Source organism: Tamandua tetradactyla, chromosome 12 (genome assembly GCF_023851605.1).
Source record: "Tamandua tetradactyla isolate mTamTet1 chromosome 12, mTamTet1.pri, whole genome shotgun sequence".
NCBI classification, from domain to species: Eukaryota; Metazoa; Chordata; class Mammalia; order Pilosa; family Myrmecophagidae; genus Tamandua; species Tamandua tetradactyla.
In genome coordinates this window covers 5010330-5037217 of record NC_135338.1, presented here as the reverse complement: position 1 = coordinate 5037217, position 26888 = coordinate 5010330, and the positions used below count along the sequence as shown (strand labels likewise).

General features: G+C 37.7%; 1 protein-coding gene across 2 annotated transcripts in view; it reads left to right on the top strand.

Annotated features, from left to right (window-relative positions):
• The first annotated feature begins 372 nt into the window (after window positions 1–372).
• PCNX4 (pecanex 4) overlaps window positions 373–26888 on the top strand; it is a 60342-nt gene continuing 33826 nt past the window's right edge. Inside the window, exons 1-2 of one of the 2 annotated variants that reach the window (XM_077122472.1) lie at window positions 373–848; window positions 24228–24972. In XM_077122472.1, coding sequence (XP_076978587.1) covers window positions 24275–24972 — 698 coding nt within the window. In that variant the 5' untranslated portion in view covers window positions 373–848; window positions 24228–24274. The remainder of the gene's footprint in view (window positions 849–24227; window positions 24973–26888) is intronic. The other variant, XM_077122473.1, reaches the window with a different exon arrangement.

Here is a 26888-nt window from a genome sequence, read left to right as displayed (position 1 = left end):
TCAATGATGGGCATTTTGATTCCCCGTGTTTACAATGCTGCCACAAATGCACTCAGGGAAAGAAAACGCGAAACAGCGAGCACGCATGTGACGTTCCACCTTCCAAGACAACAGGCTGGAAAAGGCCCACTTAAACGCACTTATTACGTTCGGTGTGTCAGATGGTGAAAACCAGGATACGGGTGTCGTTGACAGAATTCACGATGGTAAGGGCGGCTGTGGTTTCGCTACACTCCTGAGTCCACCATCAGCCAACTGCGCCTGAACTCCAGGCGAGGGGAAGGTCGCAAAATGGCGGCCTCACGTGTTCCCACGCCGGGAGCCCTGCCCGGCGGGGAGACGTCGCGTCGCCACGGCAATGACGCTCTTGCGTAGGAACGCAGCCCGGGTGAAAGGTCAGGGCTGCCGTGGCCGCTGCTTCCTGGCCCTGCACCGAGCGAGAGCCCGCAGCCAGGCAAGCGTTAGCCCGGGGCGAAGTAACTGCCCTTCTTCCCCCGCTCCCCGCCTCGGCGGGCCGATCGGGCCGGAACGCGGGAGCCGCATAGAGTAGGGCCCGCCTCCGGAGCGAGCGGGGGCCGGGGCCAGGGTCGCCTCGGCCCCGCCCCGCCCCCGCGCGCATGCGCATTCCTTCGTCCCGGGTGACTCGGGCTGAGTTGACGTTAGCCATGGAAACCGGGAGCCGGCCGGGTCTGATGCTCCGGGAGCTGGTCGCGGGACCGCTGCAGTTTCTCTGCAGCCGGGTTCGGTCCACAACTAACCTCCCGGCGGAAGCGCCCACCCCGGGTTTACCTGCAGACATGCAGTCCCCGGGATGCCTTCGCGTCGCCTTTTCCCAGGGGTGAGTCGAGGTACGTGCGATTCCCGACACCCGCCTGGGGATTTCTTCGCCGCCTTAAGGTCTCAGCCTGTGCAGAACGACGTTTTTGCAGTTTTAATTGGCACAGGAAGCACACTTTTCATTTTTCAATATAAAACTTTTAAGGGCTCCCCTTTTAGTTTTAAAGGCATAAGATGAATTCAGTAGTTAAGAGGGATTCATCTAGACTGATTTTCATTTTCCTTCGAAAAACGACTACCATAGTCCGTTAAGTTGCAGCATTTTGTTTCCAAGAGACCCATATAGAATGAAAATGGCCTTTGTGCACCCCTGATGTAGGGGTAGGCCCATTACCCCAATAAAGTTTACAACCTGTGTCCCTTAGATATGGCCCTTGACTTTTTCCTGCCTAAACCCCTTTTGCCCCAAATTGACCAGTTCGTGGTCTCCTGAACATAGCTCCTTCCTCACTGGTCTGGTCCCTCTTCCCCACAAGTCCTGTTCCAAGTGACTTATTTATGCATCTGAATTATCTGCTCTGTACCAGTCATTTTTCATTATTCTGGTGTATAATAACAGGTGATTTTGTTCCTTCGTTAAATCGTTCCTGCACTTAGGGTGAAGACCATCCCTTTTCCTATGTGGATTATATTATCCACTGCCCCCGACCCCCCACCCATCCCAAACACCAAACCCTATCATAGAAACTGGAGCTGGAATCTAAGGTCAGATATTGCTATTTTAGTAATTTAACTGTTGGAGGCACTTATTGGCTATCCCTAGATTTTCTACTTCAAGACCTGCCTGCTACTTATTAACTGCTGCAGAAAAGGATTCCAGGTCAGGGATCTTTTCTTTCTCTATCTCTTTCTCCCTCCTTTCCTTTCTGCAGCTTTATTGAAATATAACTCATATACTATTCAATTCATTCACTTAAGATGTACAATTCATTGGGTTTTATTATAGGCATGGAGTTATGTAACCATCACCACAATCAATTTTAGAACATTTTGTCACCCAAAAGAAACCCAACACTTTTTAGCAGTCACCTCCCCGCCCCCATTCTCCCCATACCCACTAGCACTAGGCAACTGATATAATCTGTTTTGTCTATGTAAAGATTTGCTTATTTTGGACATTTAATATAAATGGAGTTATTACATGGCTTTTCCTGACAGGCTTCTTTTACTTAGCATAATATATTCAAGTTTCACCCGCGTGGTAGCATGCATCAGCACTTAATTCTTTTTATGGTTGGATCTTATTCCACTGTATGAATATACCTCATTTTATTTATCCATCAGCTGATGGTTTTTTGGGTTGTTTCCATCTTTTAGCTTTATGAATAATGCTACTATGAACATTGTGTACAAATTTTTGTGTGGATGTATGTTTTTATTTCTCTTGGATAGTTATATACTTAGCTGGGTCATCAGGTAACTATATTTAACCTTCTGAGGAATTGTCAGACTATTTTCCAAAGCAGTTGCACCATTTTAGATTCCCGCCAGAAGTATATGAGGATTCTAATTTCTCATTTTCTATTTTTTCTTTCTTGTTATTTTAGCAGTCTTAGTGAGCATGAAGTTGCATCTCATTTTGGTTTTGGTTTGCATTTCCCTAATTATTATGATGTTGAACATCTCTTTGTGTGCTTATTCATCATTTATATATCATCTTTTTTCCATAGGGAAAGTTCTTTTTTTAAATTTTTAACATTCTTTATTGTGAGGTTTAGCATATATACAAAAAAAGCAATAAATTTTTAAGTACATTTTAACAAGTAATTAATAGACCAGATTTCCGTATTTGGTATGGGTTACAGTTCCACAATTTCAGGATTTTCCTTTTAGTTGTTCCAAGGAGCTGGAGACTAAAAGAAAAATCAATGTAATGATTTAGCAGTCATACTCATTTATTAAATCCTAACTTCTCTGTTATAACTCCTCCTTTGATCCTTCTCCCAATCTTGGGATATTTGGGCTATGCCCATTCTAATTTTCTCATGTTGAAAAGGGGTGTCAACAGTATGCAATGAGAGCAGAAATTGGTTGATGTTCTTGGAGAGACTGGCACCTCTGGATTTCAGGACATATCTGGATGAGGAATCATCTGAAGGTTTTAGGTTTCTGAAACGTAGACTTAGGGTTAATAGGAATAATAATAATTGGGGTTTGGCAAACCATGGCAATTAGCAATATCCAGCTTAAGTTTGCATAAGAATAGCCTCCAGATTAGCCTCTTGACTTCATTTAAACTGTCTCAGCCACTGATACCTTATTTTGTTGCATTTCTTTTCCCCCTTTTGGTCAGGAAGGCATTGTTGATCCCATTGTGCCTTGGAGTCATGTCCCATGGGTTAGGGAGACTTTCATCCCTGGATGTCATGTCCCACATAGTGGCGAGGGTAGTAATTTTACTTACAGAGTTGGGCTTAGACAGAGAGCAGCCACATTTGAGCAACAAAAGAGGTTTCCTAGAAGCAGTTCTTAGCCATAATTATAGGTAGTCTTTGCTACTCCACTACAAAAACAAGGCTCAAAATCAAGAGCTTGGCCTATTTTCTTGGGAGTCCCTAATGTTTGAGAGCATACCAAGGGTTTACTAGGTTGGAAAGTTTAGTAAGTCCATATTTTTCTCTGTCCCTAAGTGACTCTGTCAATGCTTTTAAATCATCAGCCCACCGTAGTCTGGTATGTGTCTGTGTGTTCCTTTAAGCTATACAGAATTGCAAGGCCTTGTTCCTGTTCTGTGCGCCATGTGTTTGGGTTGAGCTATCCAGGCAGGTTGATTTAGGTTGTGTCTTACAGAAGGTTTAGGTTCTAGACACAATAAACCTCCCTGCCTTTGGTCTCATACAGTAAGCGAAGTTCTAGAATACATTATCATCCTTTTCCCTGTATTCTGATTTACCTTAGTTCCAACCAAAACAGCTTTGTATTTATCTCTAGTTGAAGCCTGACTTTTTTTTTTGTTTACTTTAACAGTCATTTGTAGCAATACTGACTTTCAGAGCTGCAGAACTCCAGCTCTGAGTTTTAGGTGTCACAGAGGTACCCAAAGTTCCAGGGAGATACCAGCTTACACATATAACACGGCATCTCAGAATCTAAAAATACACTTAGAATTCCGGACAAAGTCTGACTGCTATAAGAGCTTATATGTGGGCTCCAGGTTTCTTAGAAGTGTTTTCTAAAAGAGACCATATCGTATTGTTCTTTTATTTCTGGTTTATTTTGCACAACTCAGTATCCCCAAGGCTCATTCACTTCATTGCATGCCTCATGACTTCGTTCCTTTTTGTAGCCACACAATACTCCATAATATGTATACATGACAGTTTGCCATTCTCCTTCTCAGTCTTTCTACCCCTGGGCCTCCTCCATCTAATGGGAATCATGGAAAATGTCCAAAATAAACAATCCATGTCTTATGATTTGTATTTCATTTTTAGGGCAATTTTTATCCAGATCCTTTGCCCATTTTTAAATTCTGTTGTCTTTTCATTATTGAGTTGTAAGAGTTCTTTGTATATTCGAGCACAAATCCCTTATTAGTTACATGATTTGCAAGTATTTTCAACTATTTAGTGGAGTGTCTTTTCACTTTCTTCATGGCAAGGACCTTTTCTTTGAAATGCTTTCCCCCATGTCTTTCTTAATCCCCTCTCAGGGAATCCTAGGCCCAGATGCTGTCATGCAAGCTTGACTATCAGAAGCTTCCTGTTTGGAGCATCTTTTAAATTCCTCTCAGATGCACATTTCCATGAAGGACCCTTTCTCTCAAATTATCCTTTTTTCTGTATCCTCAAAATAAAATTCCCTTTCATTTGACTGTATATTAGTGTTAATCAGAGACCCAGTCTGCCACTAACTGACGCTGCATCTTGGTTAAATCACTTAACATTACTAGTTTCCAGTTTTCTTTTCTGTGAAATAAATTGATTTATTTCTAGTAATAGCAATGAGTGGCAGCCTTTATCTCCCTGATACTTAATTTTAAACAGGAAACTTACCAAGTCAGTTGAATGTATTAGGAACAAGGTGCGTGAGGCGCGGGAAGGGGAGGTGGGACTTGGAGTGTTGGCCAGGCCCTGCTGCATGTTTATGAGGCTTTGACGTGATCTGTATTTTAGTGTTGTGGATTTGGAAAGTGTAGAGCCAACAACTCACAATTCCGCTTGTGAAGCATTGCCAACACTTGCCATGTATCCTTTGAGCTATCCAGTCACACTTGCTGCCCAATCATGGTTTTCTCTACGAACTGATTCCTGTGAATTTACAGAAAACCCTTAGATTCAAAGACACCCCCCCACGAAAAGTCTTGGGTTGGAATAAATACCATTTTGTAGATCCAAAGAGATTTTTTTTTAATTAATTAAAGAAAAAAAAGAAATTAACACAACATTTAGAAATCATTCCATTCTACATATGCAATCAGTAATTCTTAACATCATCACATAGATGCATGATCATCATTTCTTAGTACATTTGCATCGATTTAGGAAAAGAACTAGCAAAACAACAGAAAAAGATATAGAATGTTAATATAGAGAAAAAAAATAATAATAATAAAAAAGACACAAACAAACAAACAAAAAAAAACTATAGCTCAGATGCAGCTTCATTCAGTGTTTTAACATAATTACATTACAATTAGGTGTTATTGTGCTGTCCATTTTTGAGTTTTTGTATCTAGTCCTGTTGCACAGTCTGTATCCCTTCAGCTCCAATTACCCATTATCTTACCCTGTTTCTAACTTCTGCTGGACTCTGTTACCAATGACATATTCCAAGTTTATTCTAGAATGTCGGTTCACATCAGTGGGACCATACAGTATTTGTCCTTTAGTTTTGGGCTAGACTCACTCAGCATAATGTTCTCTAGGTCCATCCATGTTGTTACGTACTTCATAAGTTTATTCTATCTTAAAGCTGCATAATATTCCATCGTATGTATATACCACAGTTTGTTTAGCCACTCGTCTGTTGATGGACATTTTGGCTGTTTCCATCTCTTTGCAATTGTAAATAATGCTGCTATAAACATTGGTGTGCAAATGTCCGTTTGTGTCTTTGCCCTTAAGTCCTTTGAGTAGATACCTAGCAATGGTATTGCTGGGTCATATGGCAATTCTATATTCGGTTTTTTGAGGAACCGCCAAACTGCCTTCCACAGTGGTGGCACCATTTGACATTCCCACCAACAGTGGATAAGTGTGCCTCTTTCTCCGCATCCTCTCCAGCATCCTCTCCAGCACTTGTCATTTTCTGTTTTGTTGATAATGGCCATTCTGGTGGGTGTGAGATGATATCTCATTGTGGTTTTGATTTGCATTTCTCTAATGGCCAGGGACATTGAGCATCTCTTCATGTGCCTTTTGGCCATTTGTATTTCCTCTTGTGAGAGGTGTCTGTTCAAGTCTTTTTCCCATTTTGTAATTGGGTTGGCTGTCTTTTTGTTGTTGAGTTGAACAATCTCTTTATAAATTCTGGATACTAGACCTTTATCTGATATGTCGTTTCCAAATATTGTCTCCCATTGTGTAGGCTGTCTTTCTACTTTCTTGATGAAGTTCTTTGATGCACAAAAGTGTTTAATTTTGAGGAGCTTCCATTCATTTATTTCTTTCTTCAGTGCTCTTGCTTTAGGTTTAAGGTCCATAAAACCGCCTCCAATTGTAAGTTTCATAAGATATCTCCCTACATTTTCCTCTAATTGTTTTATGGTCTTAGACCTAATCTTTAGATCTTTGATCCATTTTGAGTTAACTTTTGTATAGGATGTGAGATGTGGGTCTTCTTTCATTCTTTTGCATATGGATATCCAGTTCTCTAGGCACCATTTATTGAAGAGACTGTTCTGTCCCAGGTGAGTTGGCTTGACTGCCTTATCAAAGATCAAATGTCCATAGATGAGAGGGTCTATATCTGAGCACTCTATTCAATTCCGTTGGTCGATATATCTATCTTTATGCCAATACCATGCTGTTTTGACCACTGTGACTTCATAATATGCCTTAAAGTCCAGCAGCGTGAGATCTCCAGCTTCGTTATTTTTCCTCAAGATACTTTTAGCAATTCGGGACACCCTGCCCTTCCAGATAAATTTGCTTATTGGTTTTTCTATTTCTGAAAAATAAGTTGTTGGGATTTTGATTGGTATTGCATTGAATCTGTAAATCAATTTAGGTAGGATTGACATCTTAACTATATTTAGTCTTCCAATCCATGAACACGGTATGCCCTTCCATCTATTTAGGTCTTCTGTGATTTCTTTTAGCAGTTTTTTGTAGTTTTCTTTGTATAGGTTTTTTGTCTCTTTAGTTAAATTTATTCCTAGGTATTTTATTCTTTTAGTTGCAATTGTAAATGGGATTCGTTTCTTGATTTCCCCCTTAGCTTGTTCATTGCTAGTGTATAGAAACGCTACAGATTTTTTGAATGTTGATCTTGTAACCTGCTACTTTGCTGTACTCATTTATTAGCTCTAGTAGTTTTGTTGTGGATTTTTCCGGGTTTTCGACATATAATATCATATCGTCTGCAAACAGTGATAGTTTTACTTCTTCCTTTCCAATTTTGATGCCTTGTATTTCTTTTTCTTGTCTAATTGCTCTGGCTAGAACCTCCAACACGATGTTGAATAATAGTGGTGATAATGGACATCCTTGTTTTGTTCCTGATCTTAAGGGGAAAGTTTTCAATTTTTCCCCATTGAGGATGATATTAGCTGTGGGTTTTTCATATATTCCCTCTATTATTTTAAGGAAGTTCCCTTGTATTCCTATCTTTTGAAGTGTTTTCAACAGGAAAGGATGTTGAATCTTGTCAAATGCCTTCTCTGCATCAATTGAGATGATCATGTGATTTTTCTGCTTTGATTTGTCGATGTGGTGTATTACATTAATTGATTTTCTTATGTTGAACCATCCTTGCATACCTGGGATGAATCCTACTTGGTCATGATGTATAATTCTTTTAATGTGTTGTTGGATTCGATTTGCTAGAATTTTGTTGAGGATTTTTGCATCTATATTCATTAGAGAGATTGGTCTGTAGTTTTCTTTTTTTGTAATATCTTTGCCTGGTTTTGGTATGAGGGTGATGTTGGCTTCATAGAATGAATTAGGTAGCTTTCCCTCCACTTCAGTTTTTTTGAAGAGTTTGAGGAGCGTTGGTACTAATACTTTCTGGAATGTTTTGTAGAATTCACATGTGAAGCCGTCTGGTCCTGGACTTTTCTTTTTAGGAAGCTTTTGAATGACTAATTCAATTTCTTTACTTGTGATTGGTTTGTTGAGGTCATCTATTTCTTCTTGAGTCAAAGTTGATTGTCCATGTCTTTCCAGGAACCCGTCCATTTCATCTAAATTGTTGTACTTATTAGCGTAAAGTTGTTCATAGTATCCTGTTATTACCTCCTTTATTTCTGTGAGGTCAGTAGTTATGTCTCCTCTTCCTTTCTGATCTTATTTATTTGCATCCTCTCTCTTCTTCTTTTTGTCAATCTTGCTAAGGGCCCATCAATCTTATTGATTTTCTCATAGAACCAACTTCTGGTCTTATTGATTTTCTCTATTGTTTTCATGTTTTCAATTTCATTTATTTCTGCTCTAATCTTTGTTATTTCTTTCCTTTTGCTTGCTTTGGGGTTAGTTTGCTGTTCCTTCTCCAGTTCTTCCAAGTGGACAGTTAATTCCTGCATTTTTGCCTTTTCTTCTTTTCTGATATAGGCATTTAGGGCAATAAATTTCCCTCTTAGCACTGCCTTTGCTGCGTCCCATAAGTTTTGATATGTTGTGTTTTCATTTTCATTTGCCTTGAGATATTTACTAATTTCTCTTGCAATTTCTTCCTTGACCCACTCGTTGTTTAAGAGTGTGTTGTTGAGCCTCCACGTGTTTGTGAATTTTCTGGCACTCCGCCTATTATTGATTTCCAACTTCATTCCTTTATGATCCGAGAAAGTGTCGTGTGTGATTTCAACCTTTTTAAATTTGTTAAGACTTGCTTTGTGACCCAGCATATGGTCTATCTTTGAGAATGATCCATGAGCACTTGAGAAAAAGGTGTATCCTGCTGTTGTGGGATGTAATGTCCTATAAATGTCTGTTAAGTCTAGCTCATTTATAGTAATATTCAAATTCTCTATTTCTTTGTTGATCCTCTGTCTAGATGTTCTGTCCATTGATGAGAGTGGTGAATTGAAGTCTCCAACTATTATGGTATATGAGTCTATTTCCCTTTTCAGTTTTTGCAGTGTATTCCTCACGTATTTTGGGGCATTCTGGTTCGGTGCATAAATATTTATGATTGTTATGTCTTCTTGTTTAATTGTTCCTTTTATTAGTATATAGTGTCCTTCTTTGTCTCTTTTAACTGTTTTACATTTGAAGTCTAATTTGTTGGATATTAGTATAGCTACTCCTGCTCTTTTCTGGTTGTTATTTGCATGAAATATCTTTTCCCAACCTTTCACTTTCAACCGATGTTTATCTTTGGGTCTAAGATGTGTTTCCTGTAGACAGCATATAGAAGGATCCTGTTTTTTAATCCATTCTGCCAATCTATGTCTTTTGATTGGGGAATTCAGTCCATTAACATTTAGTGTTATTACTCTTTGGATAATATTTTCTTCTACCATTTTGCCTTTTGTATTATATATATATCATATCTGATTTTCCTTCTTTCTACACTCTTCTCCATACCTCTCTCTTCTGTCTTTTTGTATCTGACTCTAGTGCTCCCTTTAGTATTTCTTGCAGAGCTGGTCTCTTGGTCACAAATTCTCTCATGACTTTTTGTCTGAGAATGTTTTAATTTCTCCCTCATTTTTGAAGGACAATTTTGCTGGATATAGGAGTCTTGGTTGGCAGTTTTTCTCTTTTAGTAATTTAAATATATCATCCCACTGTCTTCTAGCTTCCATGGTTTCTGCTGAGAAATCTACACATAGTCTTATTGGGTTTCCCTTGTATGTGATGGATTGTTTTTCTCTTGCTGCTTTCAAGATCCTCTCTTTCTCTTTGACCTCTGACATTCTAACTAGTAAGTGTCTTGGAAAATGCCTATTTGGATCTATTCTCTTTGGGGTGCGCTGCACTTTTTGGATCTGTAATTTTAGGTCTTTCATAAGAGTTGGGAAATTTTCAGTGATAATTTCTTCCATTAGTTTTTCTCCTCCTTTTCCCTTCTCCTTCTGGGACACCCACAAAACGTATATTTGTGCACTTCATATTGTCATTCAGTTCCCTGATCCCCTGTTCATATTTTTCCATTCTTTTCCCTATAGTTTCTGTTTCTTTTGGAATTCAGATGTTCCATCCTCCAGTTCACTAATTCTAGCTTCTGTCTCTTTAAATCTACCATTGTAGGTATCCATTGTTTTTTCCATCTTTTCTACTTTGTCCTTCACTCCCATAAGTTCTGTGATTTGTTTTTTCAGTTTTTCTATTTCTTCTTTTTGTTCAGCCCATGTCTTCTTCATGTCCTCTCTCAATTTATTGATTTGGTTTTTGAAGAGGTTTTCCATTTCTGTTCATATATTCAGCATTAGTTGTCTCAGCTCCTGTATCTCATTTGAACTCTTGGTTTGTTCCTTTGACTGGGCCATATCTTCAATTTTCCGAGCGTGATCCATTATCTTCTCCTGGCATCTGGGCATTTAATCAGGTTTCCCTGGGTGTGGGACCCAACAGGTTGAAAGATTTTTCTGTGAAATCTCTGGGCTCTGTTTTTCTTATCCTGCCCAGTAGGTGGCGCTTGTGGTGCTCGTCTGTCTGAGCGTCCCACCAGTAAAAGATGCTGTGACTCCTTTAACTTTGGAAAACTCTCGCTGTAGGGGAGGGTCGCCAGGCAAAGCGGCTTGGTGGAGTGCCAATCAGAATCTCCCAGCCGGCCCAGGAATCCGCATGTGGGGAGGGTCGCCGGCCTCCGCGGCTTGGGGGAGCACCTGTCCAAATTTCCCAGCCAGCCCGGGGCGCCAAGCGTGACGGGCGGGGGTGCCGGCCGCCGCGACTTGGGGGAGTGCCTATCCACCATTCCCAGCCGGAACGGGAAGCCACGTGTTTGGAACGGACCCCGGTCGCCGGTCTCCGCAGCTTGGGTGATCTCCGTTCCAATTCTCCCAGCTGGTCCAGGGGGCCGCGCGTGGTGGGGGGCGCCAGCCGCCGCGGCTTGAGGGGACCGCCTGCCCAATTCTCCCAGCCGGCCCGGGAAGTAGGGAGGGAGGAACTCCGGCCGCCTGCCGCCCCCAGCCCGGGGAAGCCCGTGCCCCTCGGTGATCTCACCGCAGCGGGCTCTCCCAGCAAGTCAGCCGTTCCAGAATGGGGTACGCTGTCTTCTTGGTCTCTGTTGTGGCTCTAGGAGCTGTTCTGTACCGTTTCTACTTCCCTAGTAGCTGTTCTGGAGGAGGAACTAAGACTCACGCGTCTTACTAAGCCACCATCTTCTCCGGAAGTCCCCAAAGAGATTTTAACATTTTTTTATTTTAAGATTTTTCGTGTACTTGGATCAAGTTTCCTTTCCTTGCTCTAGAAGAGGAGGATGCTTCCCACGTTGTCTGTCAACCAGAGCATGAGATGTATTTCATGGTCTAAGCACTGAATGTCTTCCAAAGGCTCTTCAGGGATTTAGTTGTTTGTTTATGGTGTGGTGTTCAGTTAAGATCCCATATGGTATTTTTGGAATTATAGGGCAGTGATCTTTTTATCTCTGGATTCCTAAAAAAGTGCATACTTTTTGAAACTGCTCTGGTAGTAACAGGTGATTTTTATCATGCTTTCTGAGTAGTTAGCATAGGCCAGCTTCTTTCTTTTTAAGCATAAAGTTTTCTGTTTTCCAAATTAGTAAAGGTGGTAATGCTTGGAAAAGTAAAACTTTAGCATCTTACCATTCACATTTTTAGAAACATGTGAATGTAGTCTATTCACTAAGTCTTCACTACCTTAATTTACTGACAAAGTTTGAGTAGTCATTTTTAAACCTAAGCCAGAATTAGTTTTTCTTGATAAGTTTAATTCTGTTTAATAATTTAAGGTCATTTTAAAACTAACTTTCTTGCATCTGCTCCTGATAATGAAAAAGTAATTCCAGTAACAGTTATTGAGGGGAAAATGATCTTTACCCCATTGGCTTGTAACTTCCTTTGGGTCCGCTACTAACGCTCTTACCATCACCTAGCACATTTTAGGCACTGAAAGGTTACTCAAAAGTTTAAGTGTGTGGGAAGTACTACCTTACCATTTAGCCCTTCCTGTATAAAAGGAAGGAAAATATATTTGGCCTGTGTTAACATTTATCAAAATGTGACCTTTAATCCTCACCAGTATCTCCCAACAAGTGTTTCAAGAGAAACATCAAAGAGTTAATATCGTTCATTTATAGAAAGCCCTTTTAAATTACTAAGAAAAGGTGGTCACTCCAACAGAAAAATAACAAAGGCTAGCCAATTTACAAAAAAATATTTAAGCAGTATTTTTACATATACACACATACACAGCCATGCACATTCATATGATGAATATTTGAGAGAGTTAGGACACACTCACAAACAATAATAGAAAACTTAAAAAAGGGAAATTCAGAGATTAAGGGAGAGCTCCTAGAAATTAAAATTATGAGAGCAGGGCCACAGTGGCTCAGCAGGCAAGAATGCTTGCCTGCCATGCCAGAGGCCCCAGGTTCGTTTCCTGGTGCCTGCCCATGTTAAAAAAAAAAAAAATTATGAGAGCAAAAATTTAATGAAATTCAGCAGACATATTAGAAGAACAGTAAATTTCCTGTAAGTACAACAAAAATACAATTGAGGTAGTAAATATTTGATGATTTGATGAATAAAATCAGCCAACAATAAAAATATGAGACATTTTTTAAATGTAGCCTTTCCAAAACAAAAATCATGCAGTTGCTCAGCCTACCATTTATAAGAATTCTTTTTGCTGAACTTAAGGAATTACATTATTTAGTATAATTCAAAAAAACTCCCACTTGCATGACCACTGAGTTTTGTCAACTAAGAATTCCTTCCCCAGAGATTGTCAAAGTGATTCTTGTTTCCTAGGCTTATGAGTAATCCATACAAAAACAAGACTTAAATTCCAAATAAAGCTGCGTTTCTATGGATATATTATTGGCCCGCTTTCAGAATAGCAGATGAAAAAAGCGTATGGCCTAAATCTGTTGTGATGCCTTTTTTATCCCTTGAGCTCTCTTTTCACAGCTTTTTTTTTTCCCCTAGGTCTTGAGCCATTTTCCATTTTAACATGTTGAAGGTAGCAGACATATAAGTGCATCAGTCTATCTGGGAATTAATAGTCTTTCAGAAGTGTATGCCAAATTCACAGTAAAGATTAGTTATGCTTACTTAAGTTACTGGAGTAAGCTATTATTCTGATTTCATTTTCTATGCCAGTAATCCAATTTAGCGTTTAGAAAATTTCTCTATATAAATGTAGCTGTTGCTTCTAACAAAGAAAATATTTTTAAAATATTAAAGTATCTATAAATAATGTTAAATTCAGATGATATCAATTATCATAATTCTTGTCTTTATAGTTTAACAAGTTCCCTGCGTCTGTCATGTAATTTTTTATTATCTTTCACAAGTTAGGAAAAAATACCCATTTTTATATCAGCCTTTCCCAAATCTAATATATTTGCTAACTATCAAATTTACCTTGTCATTTTTTCCTTGCATGCTTTTCTTCATGACATTCTTTCTTGACTGGTGTGTACCCTTTCAGTTCTCCTTGACTTAACTAAATCTTCAAGGGCCTGTTAGAAGCCCAGCACAATATTTCTCAAAGTAGCTTCCATAAAAAGTCTTTACATGAACTTTTATTAGATATTATGGAATAAGTTTCATGTTCAAGTATGTTTGGAAAACTAAGACAGTACCTTTTGAGCAGGTTAGTGGTGGTGGTTTTGTTTGTTGTGGTTTTTGAAGTTGTGTGTTTACAAAACAATCATACATAAAATACAGGATTCCTGTACACCCCATCGCCCACACGTTACATTGGTGTGGGACATTTGTTACTACTGATGATAGCACTTTTTTTTGGTAATTGTACTATTTTTTTTACCAGTAGTTACCTTTGTTACAAGTGAAAGATTATTAAATTAGTTCTGTCATCCATTATTTACATTAAGTGTATTTTTCCCATAAACTACTCTTGTTATTACCACCTTGTATTCATATATTTATTGTAACCCCTGAAGAACATTCATACATACATCGTAAAGTTTCCTTTTCTGACCACATTCACCTGTACGATTCAGTGATGTTGATTTCACTCGCAATAACATGCTATCATCTCCCACCATCCATTTCCAGATCTTAAACATCAATCCAAACAGAAACTCTGCACCAGACAAGCATCAACTTCCCATTCTCTAACCCCAGTGTATCTCCTAATACTTACATTCTTGATTCTAACTCTATGAGCCTGTTTATTATAATTATATCACAACAATGAGATCATGCAATGTTTTGCTCTTTTATGTCCAGCGTATTTCAGGGTTCATCCATGTTAGTGCATCAGGACTTTATTCTCTTTTACAGGTATGGAATAATATTCCATAATGTGTATATGCTATATTTTGTTTATCCATTCATCAGCTGATGAATACTTGTGTTGCTTTCTGTCTTTTGGCAGTTTTGAGTATGCACCTATGAGTGTCGATGTGCAAATGTCTGTTGGAGTCCCTGCTTTTAGTTCTTCTGTGTATGTCTCTAGCAGTGGGATTGCCGAATCATATAGTAGTTCTATACTTGAGGAGCTCCCAAACTGTCTTACACAGCAGCTTCACCATTTTATATTCCCACCAGCAGTGAAAACTGTTCCCATTTCTCCACATCCTCTTCAACACATAGTTTTCTGTTTTCTTAAGAAAGGCCATTCTAGTAGCTGTGAAATGATACCTAATTGTGGTTTTGATTTATCTTACGCTAATAGCTAGTGATGTTGAACATATTTTTATGTGCTTTTTAGCCATTTGTATATCCTCTTTGGAAAAATGCCTATTCAAATCTTTTGTCCGTTTTTTAATTGGGTTGTTTGTCTTTTTATTGTTGCATGTAAAATTTCATTATATATTCTGGATATCAGACCCTTATCAGATATATGGTTTCCAAATATTTTCTCCCGTTGAGTTGGCTGCCTTTCCACCCTTTTGACATAGGCCTTTGAAGCACAGAAGTTGTCAGTTTTGAGGAGGTCCCATTTATCTATTTTCTGTTTCATTGCTGGTGCTTTGGGTGTAAGGTCTAAGCAACATATCACTAGGTCTTGAAGATTTCCCTATATTTTTTTCTGGAGTTTTGTAATACTGGCTCTTATATTTAGGTCTTTAATCAATTTTTAGTTAGTTTTTATGGATATGGATATTCAATTCTCCCAGCACCATTTATTGAAGAGACTTTTCTGCCCCAGTTGAGTGGACTTGGGAACCTTCCCCAAAAATAAACTGACCATAGATCTCAGGGGTCTATTTCTGAACTAACAATTCCATTGTTCAATATGTCATTCTTTATGCAAGAACCATGCTATTTTGACCACTGTGACTTTATAAATGTGCTTTAAAGTCAGGAAGCGTAAGTCTCTCCTCTTCATTCTTCTTTTTAAAGATATTTTTGGCCCTTACCCTTCTGAATAAATTTGATAATTGGTTTCCCCATTTCTGCAAAGTAGGCTGTTAGAATTTCTATTGGTATTCCATTGAATCTTTAGATCAATTTGGGTAGAATTGGCATCTTGACAACGTTTAGCTTTATAATCCATGAACCCAGAATATCTTTCCATTTATTTAGGTCTTCTTTGATTTCTTTTAGCAATGTGTTCAGTTTGCCAGAATGCAATATACCAGAAATGCATTGGCTTTTACAAAGGGAATTTATTAGGTTACACATTTACAGTTCTAAGGTCATGAAAGTGTCTAGATTAAGACATCCAGAGAAAGATACCCTGACTTTAAAGAGAGGCCACCAGCATCTGGAACACTTTGGTCAGCTGGGAAGATAAGTGGCTGACATCTGTTAATTCTTGCTCCTGGTGTAGGTTTCAGCTTCTGATTCCAGTAGCTTTATCTCTTAGTATCTGTGAGTCCTCACCTAGCTTCTCTGGATTTCATCTCCAAGCATCTGTGTCACTTGGTTTCATCTCTCTTCTCTCTATGTCAACTCTCCAAGCATCTGTTTGCTCTCTTCTGTGTATACCTTGAATGGCTGGGGTCATATCTCCATGGAAACAAAGACCACCCAGCAATAGGTCTGTTCCTCACAAGCTTCGATTAGAAGAGCATGGCTTTTATGGGATATGTAACAGTTTTAAACCAGCACACAATGCTTTGTAATTTCCTGTGTATAAGTCTTTTACATCCTTGATTAAGTTTATTCATAGATATTTGATTATTTTAGTTGCTATTGTAAATGGATTTTTTCCTTGATTTCCTCCTCAGCTCATTAGTGTATAAAAACACTACTGAATTTTACATGTTGATCTTGTGTCACTTTGCTGAACTTGTTTATTAGCTTTTGTAGCTTTGTCACAGTTTTTTTAGAAATTTCTAAAATATGGGGTCATGTTGTCTGCAACTAGTGAAGGTTTTACTTCCCTCTTTACAATTTGGATGCCTTTATTTTCTTTTTCTTACCTAATTGCTTTAGCTAGAACTTCTAGCACAGTGTTGACTAACAGTGGTTACAGTGGGCTTCTTTGTCAGCATCCTTTCTTGATAAAACACTTTGAAAGATAGGAATCAAAGGAAACTTCCTCAACATGTTAGCTCTGTATTTTTCTTATATGTCCTTTATCGTGTTGAGGAAGTTTCCTTTGATTCCTACCTTTCAAAGTGTTTTATCAAGAAAGGATGCTGAATTTTGTCAGATGCCTTTTCTGCATCAATCACAATGATCATTTGGTTTTTCTATTTAATTTGTTGGTGTGACTTATTATGTTAATTGGATTTCTTGTGTTGAACTAACCTTGCATATCTGGAGTAAAACCAACTTGGTCATAGTGTGTAATTCTTTAAATGTGCTGTTTGATTCTATTTGCAAGTATTTTCTTGAAGATTTTTTGCGTCTGTATTCATTAGAGAGATTCATCTGTAGTTTTCTTTTAGTATCTTTTTCAGGCTTTGGTATTAGGGTGATGTTGGCTTCATAGAATGAGTTAGGAAGTGTTGCCTCTTCGTTTTTTTTTTAACAATTTGAGCAGGTTTGGTATCACTTCTTCCTGGAATGCTTGGTTAAATGTGTCTTTGAAGCCATCTATTCCTGGACTTTTCTTTGTTGGAAGTTTTCTGTGTTGTTTTTTTTTAATATTTTAATGGCAAATCTTTACATAGTTTCAGTCTATATACATGGTGTATAATCAGTGGCTCACAATGTTATAACACAGTTGTGTATTCATCGTTTTTAGAATGTTTGTGTACCACGCCAGAAAAAGAAATAAAAAGAAAAAATTCATACAGCTCATACCCCTTCCCCTCCCTCTCATTGACCACTGGTATCTTAATCTACCCAATTTATTTTACCCCCCCCTTTTTTATAAATACCCCCCATTATTTATTTATTTTTAACCATATTTTTTTTACTCATCCTTCCATATCCTGGATAAAAGGAGCATCAGACACAAGGTTTTCACAATCAGGCAATCATGTTGTAAAAACTGTATCGTTATACAATCATTTTTCAAGAATCAAGGCTGCTGAAACACAGCCCAACAGTTTCAGATACTTTCCTCCAACCACTCCAATACACCATAAACTAAAAAGGGATATCTAATACATAAAAATAACCTCCAGAATAACCTCTCAATTCTGTTTGAAATCTCTTAGCCTGAGACTTTATTTTGTCTCATTTTTCCCTTCCCCTTTTTAGTCAAGAAGCCTTTCTCAACCCCATGATACCAGGTCCCAGTTCGTCCCAGGAGTTCTGTCCCACATTGTCAGAGAGATTTACACCCCTGGGAGTCATGTCCCATGCAGGGAGGAAGGCAGTGAGTTCACCTGCCAAGTTGGCTTAGAGAGAGGTGTTGGGAGGTTTTTTATGACTGATTACAATCTCTTGTGATTGTTTTTTTTTGAGGTCTTTTATTTCTTCTAGAGTAGGTTGTTCTTATGTTTCTAGGAAATTGTCCATGTCCTCTAAGTTATCTAGTTTGTTGGTATGTAGTTGTTCATAGTATCATCTTATGATCTTTTTTATTTCTTTGAGGTCTATGGTAATGCCCTCCTTCTCATTTTGTATTTTATTTGCTGCTTCTCCTCTCTTCCTCTCTCTTTTTAATGTTGTTTTGTCAGTCTAACTAAGTGTTTGTCAATTTTTTTAATCTTCTCAAATAACCAATTTTTGGTTTTATTGTTTGTTGTTTTTGTTGTTGCTATTCTCAATTTTGTTTAATTCCGTGGCGATCTTTGTTATTTTTTCTCTTCTGCTTGCTTTGAGTTTAGCTTGCTGTTCTTTCTCTGGATTCTTCAGGTGTTCAGTTAGGCCTTTGGTTTTAGTGCTTTCTTCCTTTTTAATGTAGGCAGTTAGAGCTATAAATTTCCCTTTCAGCACTGCCTTTGCTGTATCCCTTAACTTTTGATATGTTGCATTCTTGTTTTCATTTGTCTCAAGATATTACTGAGTTTTCATGCTCTTTCTTCTTTGACTCACTGATTGTTTAAGAGCATGTTGTTTAACTTCAGAGTATTTTCAGATTTTTTTGGTTCTCTGCTTGTTGTTGATTTCCAGCTTCATTCTGTTAAGGTCAGAGAAGATGCCATGTATATTTTCAGTCTTTTAAAATGTATTGCGACATGTGCCCTAGAGAAGTATGTATGTGCTGCTGTCGAGGATGCATTATTTTGTGTATGTCTTTTAGGTGTAGCTTATCATATTAATTAAGTTCTCTGTTTCCATATTGATCTGCTATCTGGACAGCCTATCTATTGACAAGAGTGATGTGCTGATGTCTTCAGCTGTTATTGTGGAGGTATCTGTTGCTTCCTTCAATTTTGCCAGTGTTTGCTTCACGTGGTTTGGGGCACCTTGGTCTTGTTGTCTTCTCATTTAGCCTTTTAGTTGCCCTTACTGATAATCTTCCTTGGTACACTCTATTCCAGGCCTCACTCTCCTGTTTTCATTTCAGCTTGCAGAACTCCCTGTAGTATTTTGTGTAGGAGGGGTCTCTTGATGAACTCTCACAGTTTCTCTTTATCTGTGAATAAGTTTAACTACCTCTCATTGTGAAGCACAGTTTTGCTGGATAAGAAATTCTTGGCTGGCAGTTTTTCTTTTTCAGAAAATACATCATACCAGTGCCTCCTTGCCTCCATGGTTTCTGATGATGAATTGGCATTTAGTTGTATTACGTATTCCCTTGTATGTGATTAATCACTTTTGCTGCTTTCTCTTTCTCTTTGGCATTTGACATTTTGATTAGTATGTGTTTTGGTGTAGGTCTGTTAAGAGTTTTTCTGATTGGAGTAGGTTGTGCTTCTTGGACATGTAAATTTAAGTCTCTCATAAGAGTTGGGAAATTTTCAGCCATTATTTCCTGAAATATTCTTTCTACACCTTTTCCCATCTCTTCTCCTTCTTGGACACCCATGATTTGTATGTTTGTGTGCTTCATGCTGTCATTCAGTTCCCTGAGACCCTGCTCAATATTTTCAGTCCTCATCTCTATCGGATCTTCTTTTGTAAGATTTCAATTGTCCTATGTTCTAGTGTTATGATTCTTTCTTCTGCCTGGTTAGATCTGTGGTTGTGTGCCTCTCATGTGTTTTTAATCTCTTTTATTGTGCCTTTCCTTCCCATAATTTCTGTTATGGTTCTTTTTATACTTTCAGATTCTTCTTTATGCCTACCCAGTGTCTTAATATCCTTTATCGCCTTAACCATATTTTCCTTCATCTCCTTGAATTGATTTAGGAGATTTGTTTGGACAACTTTGATTAGTTCCAAATTTTGTGTTTCCTCTGAAGTTTTAATTTGTTCCTCTGTCTGGGCCCTATCTTCCTGTTTCTTAGTATGGCTTGAATTTTTGCTGATATCGAGGCATGTTACTATTCCATTTATTTATTTCTGATTGGCTTTGTGTTAAGGCTGTCCTGTGACAGCTTATGTAAAATAAAGCTTGATCTACTTTATTCTAGACTTTTAGAATAGCCCGTGTTTAACTGGTCAGGTTTTTTTCAGCTCTTATTTCTCTCTTATCCTGGATCTACAGTGCAGTTTTTAAGATTGCACTGTCTGTGCAGTTGTTTCACCTCCAGGAAAATTCTTCCTCTGTTTCTTCTCCAGGAATCTTGATCTTTTCTGTTTGTTTTTGTGCAGTTTTCTCTACAGCTCCCCTGATTTGCTTAAGTTCTTTTCCTCACTTAGTGCCCTGTTTTTTATGCACTTTTCACTTCTGGGAACCTCTTTTTCAGAAGTTCAGTTTTTGAAGTAGCTCAATTTAGCTCTCCCTCTTTTTCTTTCTTTTTCTCTGAGTTTTTTCTGCCTCTGATTTCTTCCCCATTAGCATATTCCATCCAGGGCAGCCAGTTGGGGTCAATGGAGAAAGGTTGGTTACTTCAGAAAAGTACATTTTGCATTTAGGTGGTCCAGCCAATAGAAAATGGATTGAGAGCACGACTTGCTGGCCATGCCTCCCCCAATAACCCCCCACCCAGGGATCCTTATTCATGCCCTACTCCCATGTGGCTTGTGTTCTGCCCTGGGGCTCTGCAGACTTGGGACCTGGTGCCTGGATGTGTGTAAGGTTTTTAATATGCTTCAGGTTTCTCTACAGCCTGTGACCACGGTACATGGGTCACCCTGTCTCTGAGGGACTCCCGAGCTGGCTGGGTCTGAGTCAGGGGAGGAAGAAGGAATGGGATTCGGGAAGGCAGTTTCTTACCTGATAGTTTTCTTTTTCTTCATGTCAGCATTTGTGGAGTCCTTCTCTGGTTCCTTCTATCCTCTAGAGTTTTAAGCGAGTCAGATTTGTCATTTTATTCACTGACTCTCTGGGGCAGTGTTTCAGGGGGTGTCTCATGCGGACATGTTGATGAAGTCCCCTGTGGTGGTGTTTTTAACTTCAAGGATATTTCAAAGCCTTTTGAATGCTAATATGCTTTGGTGCTTCAGATTGACAGTTTGGTTTGCAGTATCTCAAACTTCTTTTACCACAGACTCTTTTTCAGGAAACATTCTAAGGTACAAGTGATCCTGTATACTTCAGCTTTTATCTTACTCAAATGCCTATCCCTGTGTCGTTCACTGTATTTCTGAAGCTTGAGGGAATTTATACTGTCTTGGTACTTCTTGTCTTCTCTTGCTGAATTCTTGATTGTTCCTGTCTCATTTTGCCTCTTGTGCTGGCTGTTTTCTCTGCCCTTCTCTCTGCGTGTGAATTAGCTGCTTCTTTCCTGGTGATGAACGAGAATAGGTCAGGGAGCCGATTAAAACTAGACTTCTAACATCTTAAAATTCTCCAACTGCTTCTTTCTCCACAAGAGAAACACAGCTGTATTTCTTCCTCAGGCCCATCGTGCTCCTATGTTGCTTTGGGATATACTTCCCTGTGCCAATAGCACCATCAGTAAATGCTGTTATTATTCCTTAAAATTATAATAAAAATAAATGAAGATACTTTCTGAAATTGTTAAAATTGGAAATAAGGAGCTTATGGGCTTACTGGTTTTGGTGAGCCAAGGAATGCAGAAAGAAATTGTCAAATGACAAATACCCTCAACTTACATTTAAAATAGCCGTATCTCATGTTTTCCAACTTTAATCATCTTATTTAACCTATGCAGTAAATGTATTATATACTTTTGTATCCCAAGATACTTTACTAAACATTGTGGGAAATCAGAAGAATCTCAAGATTGCGCCCCTACCTACAAAAGCTTTACTATTCAGTGGAGAAAAGAAATGTGTATGTAAAGGTAACATGTAAAGAGGTGAAAACAGTAAATCACTACAAGAAATGCCCTGTGTTAATGCATATTACAAGATGAGTAGTATAAACCAACAGTGCTTTTGGTATACAGAGAAGGTAGACATAGCTAGGCTAAAGTGTTCTGCAGAATTTTGACAAAGGATTAAATATTCCTGGAAGCTGACTAAGATTACTAATTAGGGAAGGTAGGAGAGGGCATTTTAGGCAAAGGACAGGGCATGAGTAGAAGCTCCCAGGGGGGAAACAGAGGATATGCTTGTAGGTATGCAGGGTAAAGAATACTGGAGGTCATTTTGTTAATTTGAAGAGGTGTCAAAATGTTATGTATAAAATATATATGCATACATACACACACATAGCTTAGTGAATATCCCTTCTGAAACTTTTCACACTTATACAAACTATTCCTTACTGTATTATACACACAGACATGTGTACTCTTTTTTTTTTTTTTAACACAAATGGATCAGCAACTTGTTCCTTTTACTTTATACTATATTGTGAGCTCTTTCCATGTTTCTGTATGAGCTCTCAATCTTCTTGAGATTAGCCCACTATTTGGAATATGATTATAGAGTAGTCCACTAAATAGATGAGAACATTTAAACTAAATGTTACAAAAGACTCAGAAGTACTAAAAGGGAAATGAATATGGATAATAACATAGCTATTTAATCTGGTTCATAAGGTGTGTTTAGTCACTTCATTTTCCAGTGAACTACCCTACCTTGTTCTGACTTATCTTAATGGAACAGGAGGGCCAGCTTTCAGCTAACTCCCTAGAGAAATTTTAAGTACCTTTACACTCTTAAAAGCCCAGGCCAGCCATCCAAGTTCATTTTTATACCTGATGGCATCTTCCATAGATAGTTGAAATCAGAAGTATTTACACTATCCAAAGGAGTGTAACCTCACTCCATAGCTTTACAGAGCAGTCGTATCAGAATGCAGTGCACGGAGCCTGACGTCAGCATAGGAGGTGACCTCAAGCAATGGGGAGGGACACAATCTTTTCATTCCCTGAGATTGACCATAAGTCACCAATGGTACCATTTGGTACTCTAATTCTGTTAGTGAGTACTTGCTTTGTGAGTAAAAATTGTGATTTGTTCTGTGTGCAACTAGAAGATATGAAAAGATAGGCATGTACTGTTTTAAAATATTCCTAGTAGTATTTAACAAAGAGTGATGTCAGGTGTTAATTCTTTAGGGTGACCCCCAAAGCTTTCATGATGCCCAAAGACTCTCTCTAGGACCGATACTATTAGTTGGGTAGAACTGACTGGCAGAAGGACTAATTTAAACTAACTGGAAGAAAGGCTATTTTAAGATGGCTTTAAATTTAATTTTTCTTTTCTAGCCCAATATATGATCTGCTAAGGTAATAACTTTGCCAGCTGATCTTGTGTCAGCAATTGTTCTTCAGAATAAACTGCTGAATATATATCCCAGGAAGAGGGAAAGGTGAAAGATATGAGAAGAGAATCCATGTTATTTGCTACTTAGATTTTCATGACCCTTAAAGGAAAATAGTTAGACTAAAGCATGTATAAGTCCAATTATCATTTCACGCTTCCCAGTTCTGAAAGATTCTGGAAACTGACACTAGAAAGAGAGGATGAAAAATAACTTAAGTGGGTTGCCCATGATAATATAGCTAGTAACAAGCATCTACTCTGGCACCTAGAGTCTTTCAATTTCTAGTTCATTGTTTTTCCCACTATGTGCTGAGCTGCCAACAGGTGTGTGGATTTTAATTGAAATACCAATTTTAACAGGATTTGAGTTTTTAAATTATCAGAAAGTCCTAAATTTACTATAATTATTGATCATAAGTAGCACTTAGTGTTTCTGTTTCCATTCTTTTCCCTGTATGGAGAATATCCTTATTTATAGAGCAGGGGTTGCCAAACCATGACCAATGGGCCAAAGCTGGTCCACCCCCCGGTTTGGTAAATGCTGTAAAGCTGTATGTATTGGAGCCCAGACCACTTTCAGTCATTTATGTGTATATAGCCATTTAAACCATAGCATATTTGAGTTGAGAAGAGCGCACTGGCTTTTGAACTTTCGTTTAACCTCAAATCTAAAAATATAGGTTAAAGTAAGACCTAATTCCAAATATTAAGTTATAGATAAATGAATAATGAATTGTTTTGTTTGTTTTTCCAAATAAAACATAGCTTAGCTATGTTGGAATTCTCTACATGGGTTTTGTGATGCTTTGCAACTGTTTTGTGAGTTTGAAGTTATTTCAAAATAAAAAGTTAAACAAAAAACAACTTAGCAAGTGTTCGTTTAGTGCCAAATATGTGTCAAACACTGGGACAAACCAGGGAAGTAAAGTTATAAATCTTGCCCAGAAAGGAACAAAGAGTCTAAGTGAGGAGATAAGATAGAAATGTGGGTTTTGTAGGAGGTTTCCATATTAAGTCTGACATTTTCAAATAGTGATTTTTGTTTTCTTAGAGACTGCTGTGTAACTGTGAGGGACATGCCTTTCGGAATAGTCCCGAATGACAAGGATGAGTCCAGATGTGCCTCTGCTGAATGACTACAAGCAGGACTTCTTTCTGAAGCGCTTTCCACAGACTCTTCTTGGAGGCCCTCGACTCAAGCTAGGCTACTGTGCCCCTCCTTACATATATATTAATCAGATTATCCTTTTTCTGATGCCATGGGTTTTAGGTGGAGCAGGGACAGTTCTGTACCAACTAGGCATCCTGGAAGACTACTGTGCTGCAGCGCTTTCAGGTGGACTAATGCTTCTCACTGCATTTGCCATCCAGTTCACCAGTTTATATGCCAGAAACCAGTCAGTGACGGTGGAAAGGATACTAACCACAGATATCTTAGCAGAAGAGGATGAGCATGAATTTACAAGTTGTGCTGGTGCCGAGACTATCAAATTCCTAATTCCTGGCAAGAAATATATAGGCAATACAGTCTTTCATTGTGTTCTTGCTGGGTTACTGTGTGGTCTTGGAACATGGTATCTACTTCCCAACAGAATAACATTGCTGTACGGCAATATAGGAGGCACTGTGCTCCTGTTTGTCTTTGGATGGGTGACAATATGTATAGGAGAATATTCATTAATCGTAAACACAGCTACGGAGACTGCAGCTTTCCAAACCCAGGATACTTATGAAATCACTCCGCTTATGAGACCTCTTTATATATATATTTTTGTTTCTGTGGACCTAACACACAGGTAAAAAGCTGCTGAATACTTTACAACTTGCTTTGTTTTGTGTATACATGATAAGAGAGCTGTCCTTAGTATTACATATATGAATCTGTGGATTAAAAATGAGTAAGACTAAGCTATCAAGTAATAGGTTATTTTGATGATTAATCTTGTAGGACTAAAAAAATCTCTCTTAAATTTTCATACTAGAGCAATTGTAAAAACTTAATGGAGAGTAATAAAAAAAAACCTTTTGCAAAAATAATTAAATAAGCAATTTCTCCATCCTGTGTTTCACTTTTATTAAGGAGCTTTGAATCTATAAGATAGCCTGGCTAAAACTTACAAAAAGATATGGCACTCTCCTGTGAAGGGTGGGGAGGGAGACTAAAAATATACAATTTATACACATAAATATTATATACATTAAATGAACTTAAGATGGCTAGAATAACATTTCTAATTTTTAATAGTAATAACAATTTAGGAAGGAATATTGAATTTTAATCAGTTTTTTGCAGAAGAGAAACAGTAATATTTAACAAAATTTTTTTTAAAGTTGATTGATAACCATTTTTGCTTGCCTTTTCTATTTCTGGTATTTTTCCTTTATATGTTTCTGTAGATTGCAGCTTTTTCTTTCCCAGGTTAGTGTCCAGGTAGAATCATGCAGATATTTAAAAATATTTAGCCAGTTTGTATATTGAAACTGACCTATACTTGGTATCTGTTTGCTGTTCCCTAACTCTTAATCTATTACCTGTATTGCATTCATGGCCAGAGGATACTATAATACCCATGTAATTTTTCACTAAATCAGATATGCAAGGGGAAAATGAATTTATAGGATCTTGACTTATAGTTGTTTTCCTGGTACCATTGTCATTTACTTGACGATAAAATATATTACAGTTGAATGCTTTATTTTGAAAAGTTAGCAGCAAAATGGAGCTTAAATGAGTCTGTACATATGACCTCCTTTCAAAGATTTGTTTGTAAAATTATTAGTTTTATAAAACAAATTCTTGAGTTACTATCTCATGCCATTTCTGAAATTAGAAATTATACACCCAATATAATACCTCTTTGCTTTAAAATGATGCTCTAGATTCTTTAATTTCTAGAAATTGAAGTTAATTTAAAACTCAGTTACCTTGATTTTCCATACTTTCTGCTTTAGTCCTTCCTAAATCAAAAAGTATCAAAAATGCTTTTCTAGTTGAACTTAATATATAGTTTTAATATTTAAAATCTGATAATTGCAAAGAAGTTTCTCTCAATTACAACTAAGGGAAAAAATAAAGGCCATCCCCAAATCTGTTTTTAAAGAAAAAAAAATGGCATATTTGTGCAGAAGAATTACCTGTATACTATTTTTAGAAAGTTTTAGCTTGTGATTAACAAAATAATTAGGAATCAAGATGCTTTTTATACAATAGCTATTACTCTATAGCCAAATTATTGCATGCACTCTTCAAATGAATGTAGTTTTCAAATTTGGACAGTTCAGATTTATCAAACTCTGTCTTAATTTTGTTTTAGAGAATGTGAAAGAAAGCTGAAGAGATCACAGCCCTACAGTATAGTAATCTTTCCTCCTTTTCCCCATTTCTTTGTTCTATCCAGTACAGTTGTGTATTAATAATTTTATATGTTTTCTTATGCATTTTTATTTTATCAAAGACAAGCAGTAAATCTGCCAATATTTAGCTTATAGACTTAGGAATCGCTTAAGTGAATTATGTACTTAGCCACAATAAAGAACTTTTTTCTTCTTGACGTGGATTTCAGTGGTGCACAGAATTTGAAATATTTTTAAATTGTTAGGTTCAAAGAAAAGTTTTTTTCTTGAAGAATGAGATTTTTTTTACCCCAGAAAATACCTTTTTCATTATCAGAAACATTAGAATTTACATGTTTTCCATGTAAAGTGGTTAGCC